The following is a 24,938-nucleotide window of genomic DNA, read 5'->3' as shown; positions in this document are numbered from 1 at the left end:
GTTGCCTTGCCGGTGTCTGTTGCATCCCACGCGCCTCTGACTTTGCCCGTTCAGCCTGCAAGCGTGCCTGTAGTGCCTTCTACAGACGAACCGGCCGTGACACAGGCGGATACAGCGAATTCTGCTCCGGGTGGGCCTACCACGGCGACGGGGACACTTGACCCCGCTGCCCCTCCAACCCCGCCATGGATGCGATTGCGGGAGACCCCGGCGACGGGTCTCTCTAGGGAACGAGACTTTGGTGTTGACGGGCCTTCAACAGCGGCGGGCGGTTCCGATCCCGCCGCTCTTAAAACCCTGTCGCGGTCGCGGTCTGTGGGGGGGCCGCCTCCCGTTCGGGACGGGCCGGCGACCCGCACGCGTTCCAAGTCCCTTTCCTTTTGTTAATTGTTGTTCTTGTTGTTGTTGTGTTGTTATAATCTCCGTTGTCTGGTGATGCCCGATGGTTGTAATTTGCTCGCATTATTTTGTTCTGTTGCAGCCGGGGATGGCTGGGTTTTTCATCAGGGGGGGGGGGGGGTCATGTATTGCGAGCAAGGAAAGAGGGGGCGGAGTCTGGATCACGTGAGGAGAAGGAGGAGTCAGGGTCACGTGAGAGAGAGGATTTAGGGGGAGAACCGGAGGGGATCTGGGAGTTGAGAAGGAGTGGAAACAGGAGGAGGCCACGCTGGGCAGTGGCAAGAGGGTGGCGCGACTGCCACGTGGTGGGAGGCCATAGCACCGTCGGCCAGCGGTGTACGTGGGGCACAGCAGAACTAGTGGGCTAGAGTTAGTGGAGTAGAGCTAGCGGAGGAGAGCTAGTGGAGTGTGGGAAGCTAGCCGGGCGGAGCAGCGGTGTGGCTGCAGACGGAGCAGCGGTGTGGCTGCGGAGCGGAGCAGCGGTGTGGCTACAGGGTGCACGGTGGAGGAGGTGCGGGTCTGAGCGAGGACGCCGTAGGGGAGAGAGAGACAAGAACCCGAATAAAGGACAACGGAGACCTACACTGTTTGAAGAGTCCTTTATTACATTTATATAACAATGCATAGATTTCTGTTCATATTATTGTGGTTATGGTTGTACTTTATGAATCCCTAATCTCTGCCATTACATACAATGAAACAAGAAAAGGTAAACAAGAAAACACAGAGCAATTTAATACAATACACTATTAGACATTATTGTAAAAAATATATAAAAAGTCCATCCCATGTGTTAGTAAAAAATATTTAATATTTTAGGCAGGAAATGGCAGGAAATTCGTTTCCAAATTTAGATATTTTTTTCTGGGGGGGGGACCCCAGACCCCCTGGAAGATTTGGTCCCCCCCAATGTTGACTCCATGGCTACGGCCTTGTTTCGCACTGTACGTAGCCAAGTGTGCTAATCGGAGGTGTGTGGACAACAGACTGGATGGATACCCAGTCCTTCCACGCCGTGTGTGACAGACTCTCTCACAGGACTGTCATCTAACGTGGAGCTAATTCACAGGCCCACTGGTTTGTCTCTCATGCCACCTGCTCTTTTTTTTTATTACGCACTTTTATTTAACTCACTCTGTCTGTTATCGTTATCGTTGTTGTATCCTCAAATTTTGTAACTCAATTTTAACCCACTTCCCAATGTTGGTATACTTATGTCATACTGATGACAATACTACATTCTCTTATATGTTATGTTTCGGCTTGGGTCTAATTGTCCACGGTCAACTGACATTGGCTGTAATTGCCCAAGGTCCCTTACATTATGCCCCACGCTTTTATTTTTAGTCAGTTACAACAACAGTATATTAAACATATATAATGCAAAGTACTTCAACGGAAACAATTATTTTTTACTTTTTAGTACATTTCATTAAAGCGTGTTTAAAAAAAAGTTGTTTTAAAATATATATTCTTATATTTGAGAACGTGGGACATTCTCCAACTCTGCAGTGGCGTAGCATATTTGTAAAATAACGTAACTCATTTACATTGTGCTGCATTTCCTATAAACGAGCGACCTAATAATGCCCAGTGTTTTCCAAGTGATAAATAATAACTACAAATTTAAATAAACATGAAGCAGTGCGTGAATAAAACATTATGACAGCACCATTAGTGTCTTCCCAGATTAACAAAGAACCCGTTGGCAATAAACTTCCAAGAATAACAACGCTCTGCTAGTTTAAATTATGTTTGCGCGTTTATTAATATACCAAAGTTGTTAAAAATGACGGGGTGACGACGAATAGAATGAAGCTGCGTTCTATTAGGGATAACACTGAGGGCGCGTAGTCACCCATCGACTTGCACACCACGTGACATCACACACGTTAGCTCCAGAGCCTTAAATGGCCCATCTCGAGACCTCGTCATGCTCTCTTAACACATTCCTGCGGAGGGAGCTGGTAGGAACGTTGGATTGCTCGGTCAATAGCCAGGGTCAACGTCGGCGTGGTGCATTCCGCAAATATGCCCGACTGTGAGGGCGGGCACAAGCCGGCGTGAGTAGGTTAAATGTTGAGTTTTATAAGGGCACCACGGAGTGACCAGCCCCTCCCCACACAGCCCCACCCCTCCCACCCCCCACCCAGCCCCACCCTCCCCACCCAGCCCCTCCCCACCCTCCCCTCCCCACCCAGCCCCTCCCTGCACGACGGACGGACGGACACACACCCCTGTGGGCTGGTGTAACCAGGGGGTTCCAACCAGTAAAACGATTTCATGACAAAAAAATGAACAAATACGCTGTCAGTGCCGAACCGAAGCAAAGCACAAGTCATCAGTGCACCACCCTCATCAGCGGCACCGCGTTAAAAACAAACACTATAATACAGCGTGCACTGGCCGTAGTTACAGGCAACGGCAACAACCATCAGAGGGGGGATGAATTTGCTGCGCGAGTTGACTTGTAGTTGCAAACTGGACGTTAAACGCGATGCCTGAAAAACAATGGGATATGAAACTGTTATCCATCAAACTAATCCATCAAACTACAGTATGTACGTGTGTGTGTATGTTGAACTTATTTCGCAACGTAGCCAACCCTGCTAATTGGAGGTGCGTGCTAATCGTAGCAAATGAAAACATATAGCAACAATTGAATGCCATTTAAACATGTACGTGTATTCATACGATCGTATGTATGTGTGTATATGTAATAAACGACTGGACCACGATGTCTGGCTCAGTGTCCTTTATTATTCGGTTCGTGCTGTACACCCACACGGCTGTCTTTACTCTGGAGCTTCTCCACGGTGCTGACTCCAATGTCGGCCCGATCCACAACAGCAGCTCCGCTGCTGTTTCTCTCACACAGCCCCCCTTGGCTGTACTCTCTGCTGCTCTTCTCCCTCCGCAGCTCTCACAGCTTCTTGCTCTCTCTCTCTCTCTCCGCAGCTCCTCCTGGCAGCCACACCGCTGCCTCTAACAAGCAGCCCCCTCTCTCTCTCTCTCCGCAGCTCCTCCTGGCAGCCACACCGCTGCCTCTAACACGCAGCCCTCCTGGCTGTCTCCTCCCCAGCTGCACACCACTCCGCAGCTTCCTCTTATCTTCAGGGTTGGCTCCCGATGGCCGTCGGCACCCCCCCTCTCCACACTTGCCCGCGTGGCCTCACTCTTTTCCGCTCACACCCCGACTGCCTTCCCCTTCCGGTTTACCCGCTTAAAGCCCCGAACCTTCCCCCCCACGTCACATGACTCCACCCCCCGTGACGTCACCTCCGGAAGGTCGCTTACGCCCGCATTACACCACCCTCCCCCGTAGAAAAATCCCAGCCGACCTCGGCTGACTAATAGCAAATCGTAATGCGGCGAACCGAGCTTCCCCCCCTAAAGGACACTAAGCATATAATGTAACAACAAGAACAACAACAACGCAATTAACATCAACGAACGTACAAAAGCATGCAATAAATACAACTGTAAGAAAAAAATAACAAGACAGCAACAATCAACGAAACGTAAGCGATTTGGAACGTGTGCGGGTCGCCGGCCCGTCCCGGACGGTCGGCGGCCCACTCGCAGAACGGGAACGCGATGAAAGTCGAGGAATGACAGGGGGTAATCCCCCTGTCGTAGCCGGAAGTCCACCGACGTCCCGTGTCCCTAAAGAGTTAGTCTTGGGCTTGTCCTGTGACCGTGCCCGCAGCTGGGTCGGAAGAGCTGCAGGGCTCGAAGGTCCCGCAGACCTGGCAGGCGTCCTCCGAGCAGGGCCCCTCGTCCCCCGCAATGTCACGGCCGGCCTGTCTGGAACAGGTACGACAGGCGCTCTAGCGAGATCAATGGACGCAGGCAGGGGAGAGTCAGCAGCAACAGACCCCGGCAAGGCAACATTGGGGGATGACGCATCATGTAAGGGAGCAACATATGGTTTCAAGCGCGACGTATGCACAACCCAGCGACGAGACCCAATCTGGACGCGTGCTGACTGTGGGTTGGGAACCGCAATGAGGCGTACGGGACCATGCCAGGGTTTGTGCAATTTCGGCGAGGTCCCCGGACGTACCTGTGGACAATGAAGCCAGGCTAGGTCCCCAACCTTCCAAGGGCACTCCCCCTCAGACCGTCGCGCATATCGCTCGTTCCGGGCCTGGGCTTTGGCCGTAGCCACGCGGGCATTCTCCCGCGCCTCCGTGACTCGGCGAACCGTGTCCTGAATGTATTCAGGAAGTGGTTTACGAGGTCCCTTCACCCCAGTTCCCAATTGCACATCCACCGGCGGCACGTTTTCCCGACCATACATAAGGTAAAACGGCGAATATCCTGTAGCCGCATGAGGCGTCATCCTGTATGCCGAAAGCACCCCGGGGATGTGCAGATCCCAATCTGATTGTTGTTCACTCACGGTATGGCAAAGCATGGCAGACAACGTCCTGTTCAGCCGTTCAACCATACCATCCGTCTGCGGATGGTATGGGGATGTCCGTACTTTCTTAGTCCCAAGGCCCGCGCACACTTCCGCCAATAATTTAGAAGAGAAATTCCTGCCCTGGTCCGTGAGGAGTCTCTCAGGCGCCCCCTTATCCATAATATACCCAAACAAAAAGGCGTCGGTAATGGCCGCGGCCGACTGATCGGGCAACGGCCAGGCCATCGGCCAACGGGAGAGGTACTCAACCCCTACCAGCAAATATTTATTACCCCTCGCCGATGGTGGAAAAGGTCCCAATATGTCCAGCGCCACCAATTCATTGACTCGAGACACCTGAATCGACTGGAGAGGCGGCACGTAAGGATGTTTCGGCGGCTTACGTTGTGCACACGCAGGGCACGCGCGCACGTGCCCTACGACATCTGTCGCCATGCCGTGCCAAAAATAATGACGTTGCAACGTCAACAAGGTCTTCTGCACCCCTAAATGTAAGAGAGTGTCACAATGGAGGGTTCTAATCAACTCGAACCGCAAGGACGTTGGTACCACCAGGCGCCAACGTTCCTGGAACCCCTCCCGCCACATAAGCAGACCATCTCGGAGAGCGGTTTGCGGCCCCACAGCCGTACTCGGACTCCCATTGTCCTTAGCAGACCGCTTCCGCAAGGACACCAATGACTCATCCATCATCTGTTCCCGGATCCAGACAGACCGCGGCAGATTCAAAACCCCGTCAGCCGGTCCCGGTTCCATCGGAGTGTCCGACTTCTCGACGGCCAACGTGAGCGGCTGAGGGGGGTTTGGAATCGGCGAACACCTATGCGTCCCCGACTCACATTTACAAGGGGCGCGCCGCGGTAATCTGGAAAGTGCGTCAGCGTTCGCATGGCGCACTCCCTTCCGATGTTGAATTTGGAAGGAAAATTCCTGTAGCGTGTCCAACCAACGTGCCAACTGTCCGGATGGCTGGTCAATTTTAAGGGCATATTGCAAGGCCGCATGATCCGTACGCACAATAAAAGAACGACCGTAGAGGTATGGTCGAAATTGCCGTAGGAAAAAAACAACCGCCAATAGTTCTCTGCGAGTGACACAGTAGCGGGTTTCCGCAGGAGACAAGACTCGGCTACCATACGCCACGACACGCTCTACACCCCCTTTAGACTGTGATAACACCGCCCCAATACCTGTGTCACTCGCGTCCGTATCAAGAATGAATGGGTGATCGAAATCGGGATAATCCAATGTTGGGGCCGTGGCCAATAGATCACGCAGACTCCGAAAGGCCGCCTCCTCCGGCTGTCCCCAAACAAACTTCCGTCCTTTACCCGTAAGGAGATGCAAAGGCCTCGCAATCGTCGCAAAACCCGGCACGAATCTTCGGTAATACGAGGCAAATCCCAAAAACCGCCGAACATCCCCCACGGTGGCCGGAGTCGGCCAATCCCGGACGCACGCCGTCTTTTCCGGATCCGTGGACACTCCCTCAGCGCTCACGATGTGCCCCAAATAGCGGACGGACCGTTGCAGTAGGTGACATTTCTTTGGTTTGAATTTCAATTTGGCAGAACGCATCCTCGTGAACACTGTCTCCAGCCGCGTCAAATGTTCATCGAATGTGCGGCTGAAGACAATGATATCGTCCAAATATATAAGACATGTCTCCCACTGCAACCCCGTCAAAACGAGCTCCATCAATCTTTGAAATGTAGCAGGGGCCGCATTCAATCCCATCGGGAGACAGTTGAATTGAAATAACCCCTGCGGCGTACGGAATGCGGTTTTCTCCCGTGAGGACTCGTCAAGGGGAAGCTGCCAAAATCCCGAAGAGAGGTCCAGTGTGGAAAAGAACTTAGCCCCCGACAATGCGTCGAGGGAGTCATCCATACGCGGCAGGGGGTACGCATCTGCCACCGATATCTTATTCAATTTGCGGAAATCAACACAAAATCGCAATTTGCCATCCTTCTTCTTAACCAAAACGACTGGAGCGCCCCATGGGCTGTTAGATGGCGATATAATGTCCGCAGCCAACATGTCTTCCACTGCCCCCCGTACGTGTTCTCGCTCCGCAGGACTCATCCGATGCGAATTTAATCGAATAGGGGCAGCATCGCCCGTCTCAATGTGATGGTAAAGCAAGGAAGTGCGGCCCAAATCCAAATCATCGGAGCTGAACACATCGGAATATGTCAACAACAATTTACGCAGCGCACCCCGTTGCTCCATGGACAGGGAAGAATTTTCGTCACATAAATGAGCAACCCAACGATCATCCGAACTCCTTGGCTCGGAAACCCCAGCAACAACTCCCCGGCTATGTGGACAATCATGGGTCGCAAACGCCGTAGTGGCATGTGCCACAACCGTACCGGCCGGGACACGGACGTTTTCTCCCCCCGCATTAAGCACCTGTAAAAACGGTAATTGATCCGGCCGGACGATGGTCTGTGCCCCCACTAACGCCAACCCGGTTGATATCGTGGCGGACGGTGACAACAAGACCCCTACTGCTCCTAGCCGATCAGGCAGGGGCTTCCGATACCGCAAGGGTATAAGCATCTGTGTACCAGGTGGGATGTCCACAGATGCGACGGACAGCGCCTGCACTTGTACGGCCGAAGCAGGTCGCCCCCAGGGCGACGGCAGGAACGAGATTTGACGGCCCCCCGGCAGTTCAATACAATTCTCATTGATTTTGATCAAAATGGGCATCTTAGCCAAAAAATCGGTGCCTAACAAACAAGGAACCGCCAAAGATCTCGATATCAACACAACACCCGAGGCCGACACATCCCCAATAGATATCTTAGCATCCACCTGACCCACGATACCCATGCTACCCCCGTTCGCAGCGACGCACGACCCATAAACCGGACGCACAGCCCCCGACGGAATGCCCAACAGATGGAAAATGACATCCGATATAATAGTCGCAGACGCCCCCGAGTCAACCAAAATGCGCACGTCCACACCTTGTATGGACCCCGGTACAGTGGACGAACCCGTAGCGGCCGCGACAACTCTCCGTGCCAATTTGCGCCACTGCGTAACTGAATGAAAAGGCCCCGTCGATGGCCTTTCTTTAACAACAACAATAGGATCGCGCAACACAGGTGGTGGGTGAGGTGGAAAGCCTTGCCGAGTGTCTGGTGCGTGCCGACATGCCTGTTTCGGAGGATCTTTAGCCGACTTGACCGGTGCCGAGGCCTCCTGCTGCGGCGGAGCCGGGAAGCGGGCCCAGCAGTCTCTGGCGTAGTGGCCCCTACGCCCGCAGCGGAAACATTCGGCCTCGTTGCGCCGAAGCGCAGGCCTCGCCTCCTGACGGCCCCGTTCTGGTAGCACCGCGCGCGGTCTCGGCCCGCCGCGTCCCGTCCATGGAGCGGAGGCGGCCGTCAGTTGTTGAGGGCCCCGGTCATCCGGAACATAGACGGCCTGCGCAGGGTTCCACCCCAACGCCTCCCCTTCTTTGACGGGCCCCCCCGTCCACGCCGTCACTTGTTTCCAGCGACGGAGGTTGAATTGCGCATCGAGACACTTAGCAGCCATCCGGGAAGTTAGCTTCTCATGCCCACACACAGGCATGGGGATCCCTAGATCCCGAGACAGCTCCAACATTTTCCCTAATATGAGAGGCTCAAGCAGGTCCTGTGGCGTCTCAGGATAAGCTGCCATGGCCAGCTCCAGCACCGCACCCCTGAACGCCACGGGCGACTCCTCTGGTGCTCGTTGTCGTTGAGCGAATCGCCGATGCGCATCATCTGGTGGCTCATAAGCATCGGCCATTTCTTGAAAAACACCACGTAAAGTTGCCTTCTTATCGGTCGCTATGGAACGGAAGAATCGGACAGATTCGTCGTCCAGGAGAGTCGGCAACACCTCCAAAGCCTCCGCATCGGTCCATCTTGCTGTGCGTACCGCCGCCAAGAAGCGGCAGGCGAACGCGCTCCAGTCCCCACCGACGGAAAATTCTTTAACTGTTGTAAGGTGGCGACTCCGACTCCTCTTCCCGCCGTCTTCCAATGGTGGTGGTTGTGATGGCAAATTCAAAATGGCGTCGGCCCGCGGCGTGGCCAAGATGGCGGTTTGGCGCCACGGAGCGCGCAAAATGGCGGCCTCTTGCCGCGTGGGCAATGGCGGCGGCAGGACAGGCAACGTGGCGGCCCGCGGAGCACCACTTGCATCATCCATCGTCCCTGGCGCGACGAGATGGCATAGATGCGCCAGGACGTCCTTAAGTGCCTCCAGTTGTACCGCCATCGCTTGCCATCGTTGATCCGCGTCTGATGATGTCGACGGACCCGCCACCGCGCCAACATCCTCCACTCCCGTTCCCGTGGTCGCCTCAGCCGGGCTCTCCTCCACCACCCCAACAGGATCCGCGGTTGGAGGGAGTTCGTCGTCGTCGGACGAAGAAGCCGATGCAGGCGCCGGATTAACTTTCTTCCTCACTTGTTTCGACATGCCGTTGCACTTCCGACACCAGTGTAATAAACGACTGGACCACGATGTCTGGCTCAGTGTCCTTTATTATTCGGTTCGTGCTGTACACCCACACGGCTGTCTTTACTCTGTAGCTTCTCCACGGTGCTGACTCCAATGTCGGCCCGATCCACAACAGCAGCTCCGCTGCTGTTTCTCTCACACAGCCCCCCTTGGCTGTACTCTCTGCTGCTCTTCTCCCTCCGCAGCTCTCACAGCTTCTTGCTCTCTCTCTCTCTCTCCGCAGCTCCTCCTGGCAGCCACACCGCTGCCTCTAACAAGCAGCCCCCTCTCTCTCTCTCTCCGCAGCTCCTCCTGGCAGCCACACCGCTGCCTCTAACACGCAGCCCTCCTGGCTGTCTCCTCCCCAGCTGCACACCACTCCGCAGCTTCCTCTTATCTTCGGGGTTGGCTCCCGATGGCCGTCGGCGCCCCCCCTCTCCACACTTGCCCGCGTGGCCTCACTCTTTTCCGCTCACACCCCGACTGCCTTCCCCTTCCGGTTTACCCGCTTAAAGCCCCGAACCTTCCCCCCCACGTCACATGACTCCACCCCCCGTGACGTCACCTCCGGAAGGTCGCTTACGCCCGCATTACATATATACAAACCAGGGATGTGCACTGATTCACCCATGATGACTTGGTATAGCTCGTTGACTTAGATTAAAGTCACAATTCCATTTGAGAAACTGAGTTCGCTCGTCAAACAATCGTTAAAGTATATATAATTGGCGACGTTTCACGCAATGACCATGGCCTGAAACGTCACGTATTTTTTTCTGAGGCCACAGTGTTGTTGACGTGTGTTGAGTTTGTGTATGTTCATTGTGCTTCAGCACCACTGCCAATGAATGCAGCATCAGAATATTCTTAGTTTAAATTATATTCAGGAATATTTGCAATATATACGTTTTGATTGTCTGGTTTTATTTGTACAGTTTTGGAATAGTGCCATGAACCGAACGTGGAAGTTTCAGTGGCCTAGCAAAGATTCAGGAAAGGCATTTCCGCCATTGAGCACACATGCAGACGATCAATCAAATCCTAAAAATAGAGGAACCAATATCAAATTGCATTACATTATGCCTGGAGCTTACCGATGATAAAAAAAAGCATTCTTTCAGTTCAGGGGAACCTTGAAGCAGCCATCATAACCTTAACATTTCTATACTCTTCGATTCTTTCGGTAAAGTCACGTAGGTAGAAAAATAATAGATCACGACGTTTCGATCGCAACACAAGCAGTCGTCATCAGGTGAGACAACCACAGCAAGAAAAAACTCACCTGATGACGATTGCTTATGTTGCGATCGAAACATCGTGATCTTTTATTTTTCTACCTACGTGACTTTACCGAAAGAGCCAAAGAGTATGGATTCCTACAGTCACGAAAGCCTCAAATCAAGATGTAACATTTGTACTTGATTTGTAGAAGTGGTATGTAATCAGTTCTCACGCACACAACTTGATTCCGGCATCGTAATAATGTATAAGTGTAAGAATCTATTTTAGTTCATGAATTGTGGCATCGTCATGTACCTGTTTAAGAATAGTTTATGCAACTAGTGACCCAGCTGGCACAATAGTATAAATATCCACATGATAAGCCACTCCGTTGCGCTATCATTTGTGGCCAGGTCGTTTCTGCCAAAGAGCTGTATATCTGAGTGGGCTTTACCTGGTTTTTATTTTTAACAACCTCAAAGCCAGTGATTAAATTGAACTCGCAACCTTCTGATTGCGAGTTCACATACTGGTTGCGGGTGGACTCAACCCATCAACCGGTCCAGGTCGATAAAAAAACGCACCACTTTGTGGGAAATTCAACAGACCCGGTCGTCCGATAGCTAAAACTCACCCGAGTCATCGGGAAGTGGAGTATTGATTGCTAGCTCGGGCCTGTAAACAGGAGATGAGCACCAAGGGCAACCAAAGCCGCAATGCCCATTTGAGCAAAGAATTCACCTTGACCTCGTGTTTATTTTCTTGAGGCACTGGATTCGAACCCAGGGTCCGGACAATTGCGGGCAGACGCAGAGCAAGCCCTCTTGAGCGACGCAACAACAGCCTCACAGCAAGTTATTTATACTTGCTGACACGAGGCATTATGTCTGCTGAGCGTAGAGAGCTCTGTTGGCTCGAGAGCAGGTTTCCCATATGGCCTCGAATATAGAAAGGATCCTCGTCTAATACCAGAAAAAATGCAATCAGAAAATGTGTTTGCTGTAAATTGCTTTACGTTATTGTTGCGGTTGGATACATTTCGCAGAAGATACCACATTTCCTCTAGACTTTGTGAACACAATTAACGAGCTAAACTCACTAAATAAGAACGCGACGTGGTGGTCGCTACGCTCAATAATCAGTCATTGCAGGGGTAATTACGGTTGTGTAATCTGTACAGGAGCGGGTATTTTTAGGGTAAACAGTAAACAACGTGTGTGTGTATGTGTCTAACAGTGTGGAGAGCGGTAGTGTAGTGGTTAGCGCGCTGCGCTCTGAACCTGGCGACCCGGTGTAACAGGCCGTAGTATACCCAGGGTTAAAACGGCCTAGGCTAGATTATACCCGGGTATATTATGGCCTAGGCCCATTTATACTCTGGGGTATATTATGGCCTAGGCCAAATTATACCCCTCTAGGCCAAATCATACCCCCATGATAGTAATAGTGTTGAGCGATATACACATGCATTTCTACATTTTTACAACATTTTATTTAAAACTGTTTTCACATAGACTTTGATTGCTTCAACCAGAAAAACTTTAATAATAACCCTAACCCTATCCCTAACCCTAACCCTATCCCTAACCCTAAAAATGCTTCAATTGATCAAATTGAGATTCTTACTTCCATTTATACGCTTTTTAGATATCTATTGAAGTTCGTTTGAACTTTCACATGGCGCATATTCTGGCCTTGGAGGGTATGGTCTGGCCCAGACTAGTTCAAACCCCCGGGGGGTATAGTTTAGCCAAGGACACTTTATCCCCCACGGGTATACTCTGGCCTGGGCCAAACTATACCCGGGTTTAATCGGGGCAGGGGTTATTTTAGCCTGTTACACCGGGTTTGATTCCCGCTCACGGCAAACACCAGTGACGATTATCTGAACTGGTCCAGGGCCTCCTCTAGGTCGACTCACCCTCAAATGAGTACCCGGTGCAATGTGTAAACATTGCCGCTAGGAAGACAAAGGCGGCCAGGCGTGGTGTTGGCCACCAACCCCCTCGTGTGCCGTGCCTTCCTTTATAGGTTCTCGCTAACCGCACTTGCTCCTACAGTCTGTTAAGGCTATATGGGGATCTTTGTCTTTATCTTTGTCTCATAGTGTGTGTGTGTGTGTATCTCACTGTGTGCATGTGTGTGTGAAACTGCACATTCAGTGACTTTAGAGCTATCGTTCTCACTTTACGAATGCACAATACCGCAGAGTGCAATTTGGTTTTAAATAGCCATGTCATGGATTGTCTCGCAATGATGCTCCTTGTAAAAAAAAAATGTCGGGCCCCCGTCCCCTCGGAAAAACCTGACAAGCAACCTGACAAGACAAATATCCCCGGTCCCCAGGGACTCATTCTGAGACTGAGTTGACGTCGGGGAGGCCCAGGGCCAATTCAGATATTCGTCAACTCGTGTTGACCGTGCGTGAGAATTGAACTCGGGCCGCAGGGCGCGCTAAATACTTCGCTGCCGTGCCAATCTGCGCCACCACCACTACCACCAGCACGCGCTACCAAATTGAGCTATTGTATCTTAATGCTGTCTCGTCAGGTTCTAAATAATGGAATTGATCGTTCAATCGATTGAAGTGTGGCCTCTGGAGTTTTGTGGAGGATTTGTTGTGGGTATAACATGCCGAAAGAGATTTGCCTGCTCCTTATTGGACATGCACGTATTACGATTGGATGGCATTCAGTACGTGGTTTTTACAAACACGATACAAATGGTGCATTGCAATTTGACGCAATTCGGTTTTATTCACTGCAGTATAAACGCATGTTGTACCGTTACAAAAGATTATTCTCGGGAGCTTCCACGGTGGTGTCATGGGGCGCACACTGGACTTGCAATTGAGAAGTCGCTGCTTCGATTACATCTTACCCAACGGTGTAAACGGAATACGCCATAGTTTGAAAAATAAGAATAGGTTTTAGAATTTATGACAACAAAACAGGTGTTAAGATATTTTAAACACCAAATAGACACCTTTTGCAAGGAACCAAGTCTGCATAAACCACACGCACTTGTGGTAAAACATGCAAACAAGTATGCTCTGATAATATATGCATTGCCTTTGAAACTGAATGGCCTATACCTATCTTGGAAAAGCTATCTATTTTGTGTTTGAACATCTTCACACCTATTTATTGCTAGAAATGGTAAAACCTATTCTTATTTTGAATGCTTTGCTATGAGCAAAAAAATGTCACATAGATATGCCATCGTTGTTTGATCGGCACGTGGCGTGTGGTTTGGGAAGGTGAAGTGTGGGGTGCGCCCACATCTTTCCAATACGTCAAGTTAATGTGGAAGAGTAGACCAAATACCACTCACTGCAGAGCTCCCTCTAGCGGAGGCCCCTTCCGCCAGCAGTGGCGTGAGCAAGCAATTGCAGGGCTGCACCTTTTTGCTCTCGATTACCACTGACAGTACGATTTAAGAAGTGAACAAAGATTAAAACATATATATGAACCATTAATATTTATCGTCTGCTTCACAGAGGACCTTGCAGATCCCGCGATGTGATCCGAAAAAGAGTAGGAAGCCACGTGTTCTGGCAACACGGTACATTTTTTGTAAATCACTTCTCAAATTACTTAGTTGGGTATAACCAAATAGCGGCATCGTCCCCTGTATGAAAGCGTATTTAACTTCTTTCGCACCGTACGTGGCCAACCGTGCTACTGGCAGACTATACTTGTCCGTGAAATGCAGTGCCTTCGTGATGGCCTTGGGCTATAAGATAACACAATTACCGAATGTGCTGATTACAGTGCTGGTTTGCCTTCACTTTACGCGGCAGTAGTAGATGCGTTCCGAAGAAAAGGCGCACAAAGCGAAGCCGCTCGAGACAGCGGCCTGCTAAATAGCAGGCACAGAACACACAGTGCAATGTTGTCCCACGTCCAACCACGTAGCCGCATATGAGTGAATTCAAACTACATAATACAGAGAATTTTGGGCAGAAATATGTTAGCCGCATTTACGCAAAATCACACAGACCGAACCCAAAAACCTTGATTATGAATAATACTGGTTGCGAAAGCTTACGTGTTAAAACAAACCAAACCCGCATACAATTATGGAAACATGTAATGTATTATAATAAAATTGGCTGTAAGCATGTGCAGTATTTTTTTATATCAGCTCAGAGTTTTTTCATAAAACCTGTGCTGTAAATCTCTTTTTATAACATTCGATATAACTTAAACTTCATTGACAGACTGTGAATTGCGAATGACAAAAATAATGGGTGATATTAAAAAAGCAATATTTATGGCAATGAATACTCTGGGGCATTTATTTAAGTCTTGTAGGCTCAATTAAAATATTATTACGTCGTTTAAAATGTGAATCTATAGTTGGATGTTTAGAGCTTTTATTGCAATCTATACAAGTTAATTGTAGAGAATTTTGACATGAAAATTTAGCATATCCAATCTTAGATTTATTCGAAATTACACCATTTCAACATTCATCATCTGTCAGACATGCGATAATTATTTCTGATTGTGATCTAGCATCACCGACGTTATGAACATTTATAACCTGAAAATATTTAATCATCCCCCACTCCCCACCCCCCAACTCCCCGACTCCCTTGACTTCGTACCTATCGCCAAGGTGACTGTGTGGGGTAACATTTATTTTGGCCAAAAATTGTTTCGTAATCCATGAACATACAGCTATAGTCATAAAATGTAATAAAAACTCAATTGAAACGTTGCCAAAGACTTCACTTTACTTCAACTAAAATAACCACATGCAGCTCTTTCATATACATTGTGACATCGCCATATAAATACCGCTCTCGCCGGGTCCATTTGTCTTTTAAAACTTATTCTATTCTAAGCTAATTCGGCTGTGACGGTCCCACCTGATGACGGAGACTTGTGTTGCCTCCGAAACGTCGTGATTTTTGTTTTTGTTTTTATTTTATTTTATTTTCATTAATTTTGATGTTTTACCTACGTGACTTTACCGAAAAAACCTAAGAATATGATTCCTTGCAGTCACGAAAGCTTCAAATCTAGTTTTAAAACTTAACCAAGAGCACCGAGATCTTCAGTTTCATTCTCGGGCCCTCGTTCGAAATCACGTTTTATCCGAATGTTGTGTCTTGCTTTGCCACAGAAATGGCTGTTTTTCCCCGACAAAAGTCTCAAAACTCAAAGCAGTAGCACGGTAGCAGTTCTTTTGGCGATGGAAGGATGCATCTGTCATTGTATTCTTTAAAATACAACATTTGAAAATCAATATGTCGTGCTATCAGGAGGACAGTGTGAGAAATTACCCAGTCTTTATAACTTCTCCTCCCTGCACTTTCCATTTGAATTATGCATTGAGTGAGTGTGTTGAAGCATCCCGAGAAAAAGTGAACTGCAGTCTAGTTTTTTCTAGAAAAAGAAAAAAAAACGATTTAAGCGTTAAATCTGAATGTGTGAAATTTTATAAATACATTTGGCACTGAATATGGTTATTTTTAAACGGGGAGGGAGGAGAAGGGGGAACGTTACCTACGGTCATAATTTTCTGAACAGAAACAAAGTAAATGTCAAGAGCCAAGCCGCCGTTTTCATCTGAGATTCAGCGCTTGCTGCCATTACGCAGATAGCACACAGCCGCAGCGTTAGCCTGCCTCAGAAGCATTCGCGACACAATTACCTACATTCGCAACCGCCCAATAGTGCGCGTGTTCCGCTTTACGTGGGGTTCATAAAATTCCAACGCATGTAGACGCGGGGTGTTTATATTATGCGTGGTGCATTTAAGAGGCCCGTATTTCGTGAGCGGTTTGTGGCGTTTGCTACCTGACCTCTGTAACATCCGCAGTAGGAAGTTAAATTCCATAGCTTTTCATTAGGAGTCTGAGAACAAATTCCACCGGCCTTTGTCACCAGTGCTGCCTAACAAAAGAGATGTGTTTATATTATGTGTGGTGCATTTAAGAGGCCGGTATTTCGTGAGCGGTTTGTGGTGTTTGCTAACTGACCTCTGTCATACCTGCAGTAGGAAGTAAAATTCCACGGCTTTTCATGAGGAGTCGAAGAATAACTTCCGCCAGCCTTTGTCATCAGTGCTGCCTAACAGCAGCAATGTTTATGAAGGTGATGCGCCAAACATCAGTGATGGCAGAGGGCCTTCCTAAGAGGTTTGGCGGTTTATTGTTAGTGCTTGCAAACCCAATGCCGGTTAAAGAGACCCAGCGCTGCTGTTATTATATGGCTCTATACTCATCTGGAATATGGAATTGTCACTAAAATGACCTACTTCTTGTGACATTACTGCCAAAAGTAGGTCATTGAGAGCCAATTGTTATCCAGTGCAATGTATACATGCATGAAATTAGCCGTAAATAAATACATCGAGTAATAATACGATGGCATTGCGAAAAGACATGGAGGATTATTGAATGGTTTCGCAATGGTTAGTCTTGCAAAATAAATACCACAATTTCAAATGTGTGAAAGCAAATTCATTTGTTATTTCGCAACCACAATAATACAAATCAAGCCATGTGTGTTAATCATCACAGCCGAAGCACCAAACAGCATTGATTTCGAGGTGGACATCACCAACATACTTTGGAAGACCGCTTCAATTCTCCCTGAATCAAATGCTTTTGAATAATCTACAACAGCCAGGGCAGAGTGACATTTGATATTCACGTGGCATTTTGAGAATCTAGTTGATTATTTCCCCACTCTGTTTATTTGGCCTCTTTATTCTTAATTATTAAGTCCTTCGTGATCTTAATACACAATTTGTTTACACGTGTAAAGCCGAAAACAAAGGAGCACTTCCCCGACATAGTACGCGTGCAAACGGACAGTTAGGAAGTGTGTCAAAGCCTCTGATTGGTGCAGGGAGGCCTCAAAAAGGATTGGCTAAGGACAGAGAATTGAAATCATTGGTGGAGAGAAATTCAAACGTAAAAGACGGGAAACGAGGGTGGACTGTCAGTGGGGGGGAACAGTTGACAACCGTTAGAGGAGGACGTGGATTGGCTGAGGGAAATGGGGTGAGCGAACCTTCCAGAAAGGGGGCTCGAGGAATATAAAAGGGGATAAGCACAAGGGGAAGAGAGGGTTGGAGAGTCGACAAAGTTGGAACCTGAAGAACTGAAGTCGAGGGCCTAGGAATAGCTGTTCGTGTCCACAATAACGGCTCTTAGTAAGGCAAGGATGTGTGTCGGCATCGTTACACAAGCAATGAGAGGATATTAGATCCATAACAATCTTATTTCAGTACAGCACAAAGGCCTTAAAAAACAAAAGTACTGTGTATATATAAATTACCAAAATCAATTGCGCTGATGGAACAGCTCCACTGATATTGCACGAAGGAAATAACACAATACGTATCGGAAAAGAGTCTGCCAAGGAGACGTGATCTCACCAAGGCTAATTAACAGAAGTATGAGAATATATTTTCTATAAAGAATGAGGTTTGAGAATTAAAGGCATGAGGATAAATGGAGCTGGTATTGACCATCAGAGAATTGCTGATAACAACGTCAAAAGTATAACCCAATGGACATCTTTTAAAAATATATGTATTTTTAAAAAATTATACAAAATGTAATGAGTAAAGAGTCCGCTTGGCAGACGTAAGCCTCGTTAATGTCGTTTATTTACCGATGGGCCTGGAAAAGTCGATTCGCACAGCTATATTATTGACAATAAACCACCCGAGGCTTTCCGTGTCCTGCGCTTCTAATAGAACGTGTTTGATGATGCAGCTCTCCAGCGGTATTGTCGTCAAGATAAATTTAAGTTAATTGCGGAGGGTCGAAACGAGCTTTGCGGGCAAATTAACCCGGTTTGCCTTTCGGGGGGGGGGGACGAGCGGCTTGGGCCGATCGATCGCCGCTACGCATACGACGTGCATCTTGAGGTGCGTGCGCAAGTCGCTGCCCTGTTTCACGGTGCGTTTACTGGTGCCTCTCTATCTACGATCCGCATCATCGGACACTTGACGACAAAAAAATATACAGCAAAAAGATTCTAAGAAATAGTGCAACGTGGAGGGATGCACGCTTGAAACGCATAGAGATGTATGTACATATGTACGTGTGTGTTGGACTTATTTTGCACCGTACATAGCCAACGGGAGTTGGATACATGCTGTATCCTTTGCATGGGATGCACGGATCAGGGAATAATTACTGATTGCGGTGTTGACTGTGGACATCGCATTGACTGCGGAGGGAAGTTAAGTGGGCTTGCGTTGGGTTCAGTGTGTTTGGTTATTTATAAATGAGAGGTGAAGGATACATTTATAAACAACAACAACATGTAACATTGTTTCCGAACTTACGAATATGAAAAAAATCTTACCAATATCACGTACTTTTGAAAGATGTAAGATTATACACATAGTTTTAGTGATCTGTGCCTAACGTCTACCTGAGTCAACCCCTTATCAGTGCCTACCTTATTCTTGGCTATTTCGGTAAAGTCACGTAGAAGGGAAATAATAAAATAATATTTATATAAAACAATACAAATTCACACGACGTTTCACGTACTTATCAGTGCCTACCTTATTACAGCCCAATTCAGACTTTATGGGTCACTCCGTGCTGTTATAAATCTCAGCGTTCATCCTACAAACTGCCAGCACAAGGGAGAAACACAAACAAATAGACAAAAAATGTGCCCGTATTGAAACGGTAGTACGCCGTATGGACCTAAACACTCAGTTTCCCTCTATGCGGGTAAACCTTATGGGTTGACAGGTCTGCTAACGTCTGAAAACTGTCTGCTGTGTGTAATGCTGGGTAGACTACGTGGATTTTCATGCGATTTTAAAAACTTCGTTTTTCATGGAAGGCAATTTACACCAAATGTGATTGTTATTTTTAGTAATTAAATAATTTCAATTCGACTTTTTCATTTAATTACATTTTTATTAACCCGTCATATGACAGGCCACTAAACTAGTATATTATTGTTTACAAAAATGCAATCTATGCACTTAAATCATCGCTATTTTTCGAGTACATTGTGATTGTGACTTGTCTTTTTTCATTGTGCTATGATTAATATGCTACGTTGTTCGATTCGAGGATTCGTGAAACTAATGTGGTGCCATGTTCTTGTGTATTTTTTCCAACACCGCCCGTTGTCTTGCCCACACTAAGACGTCTGTTAACACACACACATTACATGCGTGTGCTTGCACGAACGCTCACACATATGGCAATGCTTAACCACACATGCACACAAATATGTGTAAACACGCTTACACACACACACACACACCAACTCGCGTACACACAAATTATCTCGCACACACATGAACTCACACTCACTCATACACGAACGCACGCACTCACACGCGAACACTCACATACTCATGCATGACCACTCACATGCAAAGATTCACATACATATATACACCCTCACACATGAACACACACGCACGCACGCACTCCCTCACACACTCACATACATACTCACACACGAACACTCACATTCACATACATGCACACTCCCTCACACATGAACACACACGCACGCACTCCCTCACACACTCACACAGAGGACGCTCACCGCCGGGGCCAGGGCCTGCTGGTGCACTGCCAGGCCGGCGTGTCGCGCTCGGCCACCATCGTCATCGCGTACCTCATGAAGCACACGCGCATGACCATGACGGACGCCTACAAGTTCGTCAAGGGGAAGCGGCCCATCATCTCGCCTAACCTCAACTTCATGGGGCAGCTGCTGGAGTTCGAGGAGGACCTCAACAGTGGCGTGACCCCGCGCATCCTCAAGCCCAAGCTCCCGGGCCTGGAGACCGTTGTCTGACGCATGTCCCGCCGAAGCGGCAACGGCCGACGTTTCGCCACACGTTGCCATCACGGGGGCGATGTCATCGAGGGGAGGAATGACCTTGAGTGTAGCTTGGCTGCACCAGCACTCTCCGGCTGAGTCTACGGGGCCTGCACAGTGGCCAGCTACGTCTGAAGTCATCGCTTTGTCCTATTTGAGAAGTCTTCATTGTCGTCGCTGTCGTTAACTTCAATGTTATCCCGGGCCCGTTCATTCACTGTCACACGAAGCGATATCCAGTTGTGTCTTCTACACGTCTTCAAACCAAAGCCGCTCAGTTTAAAGACGATTCTACGGTCTTGAAACCATCTTCAGTGTGACATTTAGAAAATTTATATTTTTAAGTGTCGCGATTCTCTTTTGACGACCGTCAACGTAATCAACACAGCTTTATTGAGATTTACTATGAAATAGTAACTTCGGCAACATTTTACTGGCTTTTCCGCAAAGCCTGGATTGTCAGCTTTTTTTTTCAGACGTCCATCATGTGACATTCAAGATTACCGTCGATTCACACGCATCACGTTGTCAACTGTTTGAATTGTGGCTTTTTTTTTGGTAGGTCTCTGTCAACTGCTCCAACAAGAGGGCACTTGAACTGCCGCGTGAATCTTCACTCACCAACCGAGCAAGCTAATTACATTAAAAGCCCTCTTTAAATTAAAAATAAAACGATTGTAACCAACGTTACGTTCGACAATTGCTCATTGCACAACAATGTTAACCAACTTTACAATTCAATTCATTTAAAAAAATGTTAACACGTGTATCTACTACATAGGGTCCGAGCTGAGCAACCTCCAGCAATAAATACGCAACAGCGCAAACACAGAAATGGCTTCCCAGTCACGAGAGCAAAGGAAAAAAAACCCGAAGAGAAATAGCATAAATGGAATTACACTTAAATATTAAAGGCCATGCGTTGGCGAGGTATTAAACTAGGTCATGTCGACCACCTGTAGAATCGCAAACGCTGCAGGTTTTTACTGCTCAATGCTGCAAGTCGGGTCACTTTTTGGCATCCTCCTAATGGAATAAAAAATTGCCTGCAAGCCCGACTCACAAGTTACACAAAAATCCCTTCCCCCCCCTCCCCGTCCGCTCCCCACAGCGGAGGCTTCGTGAGCGGAGCGGCATTTTACTCAACCTTAGGAGAGTTCCGGCAAAGTTATGGAAGACAGATGTGGAACGTCGCCGATCGAGAAAAGTTGATGGCACTATTCATTAACCCGTGCCGCGTCGGCATCTTATGTCTCTTGTGTCTGTTACGTGATTCACGTCCGTTATGCCACTTTTGTTACGTCTGTTATGCCACTTTTGTCTCAGGCCCAAGTTGTGTGGCCACATCCCGAACATAATTAATCATCATATTGGGTGATGCTGACTTAGTTTATGTTGCACTATTACACGATTGGTATATTATATTATTATTATTGTTTAAGTCGCATAAAAACAGAAAACATACCGAGGGTATGTGAAGGTATTTTTTGTTTTTTGTTCATTAGCAAACTCCGGCATGAGTTGAAACTACAGCGAGTAAGAGAGAGCTGTTATTGCGCAGCGTACAGTTGCATTCAAAATGCGATGCAAACAAAAAAAACAGGCAACCAAGGCCAGAGAGAGATATTTTGTTTTTGTAATTTTGCACAAAACTTGTCCAAGGAAGTTCGTGAAGTCGCGTGTCGCGTGACGTTAAAGAACGCGGCCACTTCGATGTACCTTGCACAGGGTTCCGCGTGTAGCCGGGAAAGAGTTTGTCCTCGCTTCATCACTTATTTCGGCATCGGTCAATTCACATTTAAATTGCCTCGTTTCGCGATGGCTAAATTGATGGCGTCGTGGAAGTGGCCAAAAAGGAAGTCAAGCGGGGGGATTTTGTTTGCGTTGGGGCTGATTGCCAGAATCTCATCCACACAGCCGCCATCACCGTCAACGGACAGCATTGAGCATAAACAGATGCACACTTTGGCCACGGTGTTGCCAATACTGCCTACGGTGGCGTCGCGGTTAGCGCGCTGCACTACGAACCCGGTGACCCGAGTTCGAATTCCACTCACGGCCAACACCGGTGACGATTAATTATCTGAATCGATCCCGGGCTTCCGCTAGGTCGACTCAGCCTCAAATGAGTTCCTAGTGTGATGTGTATGTAAACATCGCCACTTGGAAGGAAAGCTGAAGACAAAGCTGGAGCTGCCCCCCCCCCCCCCCCCCCACTTGCTCGTGTGCAGTGCCGGCCGAAGTAAGTACACGTTAAAAGCACTTGCCCCAACAGTCCCTTAAGGCTATAGGGGGGATCTTTGTCTTTGGTTGTGCTGCACAACTCCCCAGTGTGTTTTCGTGGTGCACCGCATTTCGCTCGACTCAAGATGTCCGACATTTCTCACCACGTGCTTGGAAGCTTCTTCAGGAACTGAATACAAAGCTGCCCAGCACATGGAGCGAAACGCCGGACATCATTCCCGAACAACATTCGGTAACTTACCTGAAAAAAACATCGGCAAGCGATGCTGTAGCTCATGTTTCTTCTCCAAGAGTCATTTATTCTTCCTAGCCACAGCAGCCAGGTTCGCCTTGATGAGTATCTGAAGTGTCACATCTCGACGGATTGTAAGCTTGTCCAGACCACTGCCTTCGCAAACAGTCAGCAGTGACATTGCGCACTTTTCTTGCGATATTAAAATTAAATATAAATGTTTTTGTTTAAAGCATTGCTTGTGAGAAAAAAAACTGACGAAATTATTTGTATTTAACTTCTCAACGATTCATGTAAACCACCCTACTTCTACATGCCTGGAAAGGTGTGCTCTTCTAACTTATAACCTCTTTTCCACGACGCAACCGAACCATACGGGCGCCGTGCCAGGCCAACCCAGTGCAGCTCAGGCAGAACGAAGTTATTTTTTCCACTGCATCCGAGCCATGCCACTGATCGTACGCACAATAAACGAGTCAAGTCACAGGTAAATGTTGTGCTAATTGCTTTGTATCCTCACTGTGTACTTAACTTTGCCCCTGGCTCTGCCCCAAGCCAGATTCAGACATCTTGTGAGCCCAGCGAGAGGTTAATTACCTCGCCTGGTATGCAGGAGGCCATGGGTTTGATCCTGACCCTGACGCCTGTATATTTGGAGTTTGCATGTTCCCCCCTTGGTAGTGTGGATTTTTTTCTCCGGGTCCTCCCATTTTTCCCTCCAGATTTAGAAACATGCCTGTAGAGTATTTGGCTGCTCTAAATTTACACACCATGAGCCACTTCGCTTCTGGAAAATAGATATATAGCTCAGTGGGCCTTACCTAATAAATAAAAATAGTTTAATAAAAAAAATGGTTGAGTATCATGGTCTGGTTCCAGCTCGGCATAGCAAATAGCTAAATGGGAAACAACCCATAGAGTGAGGGTTCCGTGCTGGCTTGGCTCAGATGTGCCAGTGGAAAAGGGGAACTAGGGCTCATGTGGCAGGGAAAGGAGGGCATGTGAAGGTACCACGTAGCTCATGGAGATGAGACATGTTAAACCACGATGTTGATTGCCCTGGGCACTTTAAATATTTTGTTTTGTAGAAATGTGAATTTAAATCTCACGTCTGGACATGCTTGCTTTACAGGGACGAGCAAAGACTGTTTATGTTTGGTAAGTGAATAAGTGTTGGCAGAAGCCGATAAATCAGGTATCCGAGCAGCGTGACTGAAACAGCTGCTGTTAGCAGACCTAAACGCATGCTAAGTGGGTATGCGTCAAATACTGTCTGGTGTACGAGGCGATACCTGAGTGAAATGCAAAAGCACGTGAGTGAAGTTAAGAATGTCTACGATGATATTGCTGCTCTAAGAGTGATTTTGGTCGTCGTGAAGCCACCCTACCCCTACTTTCCCGACACAATTCTACTGCTGCACGCACACTCCCTCCCTTTCCACAGCCCTCACCACTACCCAAACCAGCCAAAGCCTTTGTCTGGGGGAAGGAGCGAGGCCTACATTGGAAGGTCTGGGGCCTATAGAGGAAGGGGTGGGGCCTATAGTCGGAGTTAAGTTAAGTTTATTTATTAGGTATAGCCCTGTGAGCCATGCGGCTCTTGAATCGGGTGCAACCGCAACAAACAAAAACGTGAACGAGGGGAGGGGTGGGGTCTATAGCGGAAGGGGCAAGGCCAACGGAAGTTGAACTTGCCTGTTGATTTCAGGTAAAATAACACTGGTCAACAAAAAAAAAAGTTTTTTTCTGGCCTGGACTTTTGCAGCTGTTTTAGACTAATTTCAGGGTGCTAATTCTAAATCTGTTCTCAGATTTGCTCTATCACATCTCATTATTATGCTATCGGCATACCCCATTTTCATTGATTTTACCCGAAATTAACTCTGTCACTTATGATTGCAAGTTGTTGCGAGTCAGTGACTGCTTTAGTGTTAAAATATGGTGCTTTTTTAGGATAGTGTGTTTATAATATAATTTTATGTAGATATCCACATTTATTTAATATTTTTCTTCCTCAGTTTTAATTGAAAATGCAATATTAGATATCTCAAAAACCTGATGTGATAAACAAAAACTGATGTCAGATTTG

At 47.9% G+C, this 24,938-nt stretch overlaps 1 protein-coding gene across 1 annotated transcript in view; it reads left to right on the top strand.

Moving 5' to 3' along the window:
* LOC144727254 (uncharacterized) overlaps positions 1-23,333 on the top strand; it is an 80,475-nt gene extending 57,142 nt beyond the window's left edge. The window contains exon 4 of the mRNA XM_078605946.1: positions 20,084-23,333. Coding sequence (XP_078462072.1) covers positions 20,084-20,349 — 266 coding nt within the window. The 3' untranslated portion in view covers positions 20,350-23,333. The remainder of the gene's footprint in view (positions 1-20,083) is intronic.
* Positions 23,334-24,938: the final 1,605 nt, after the last annotated feature.

The sequence above is a fragment of the Lampetra planeri genome, chromosome 25 (genome assembly GCF_965212315.1).
Source record: "Lampetra planeri chromosome 25, kcLamPlan1.2.h2, whole genome shotgun sequence".
Lineage (NCBI taxonomy): Eukaryota > Metazoa > Chordata > Hyperoartia > Petromyzontiformes > Petromyzontidae > Lampetra > Lampetra planeri.
Note: the sequence above shows the minus strand (reverse complement) of the source record. Positions and strands in the feature narration are given on the sequence as shown.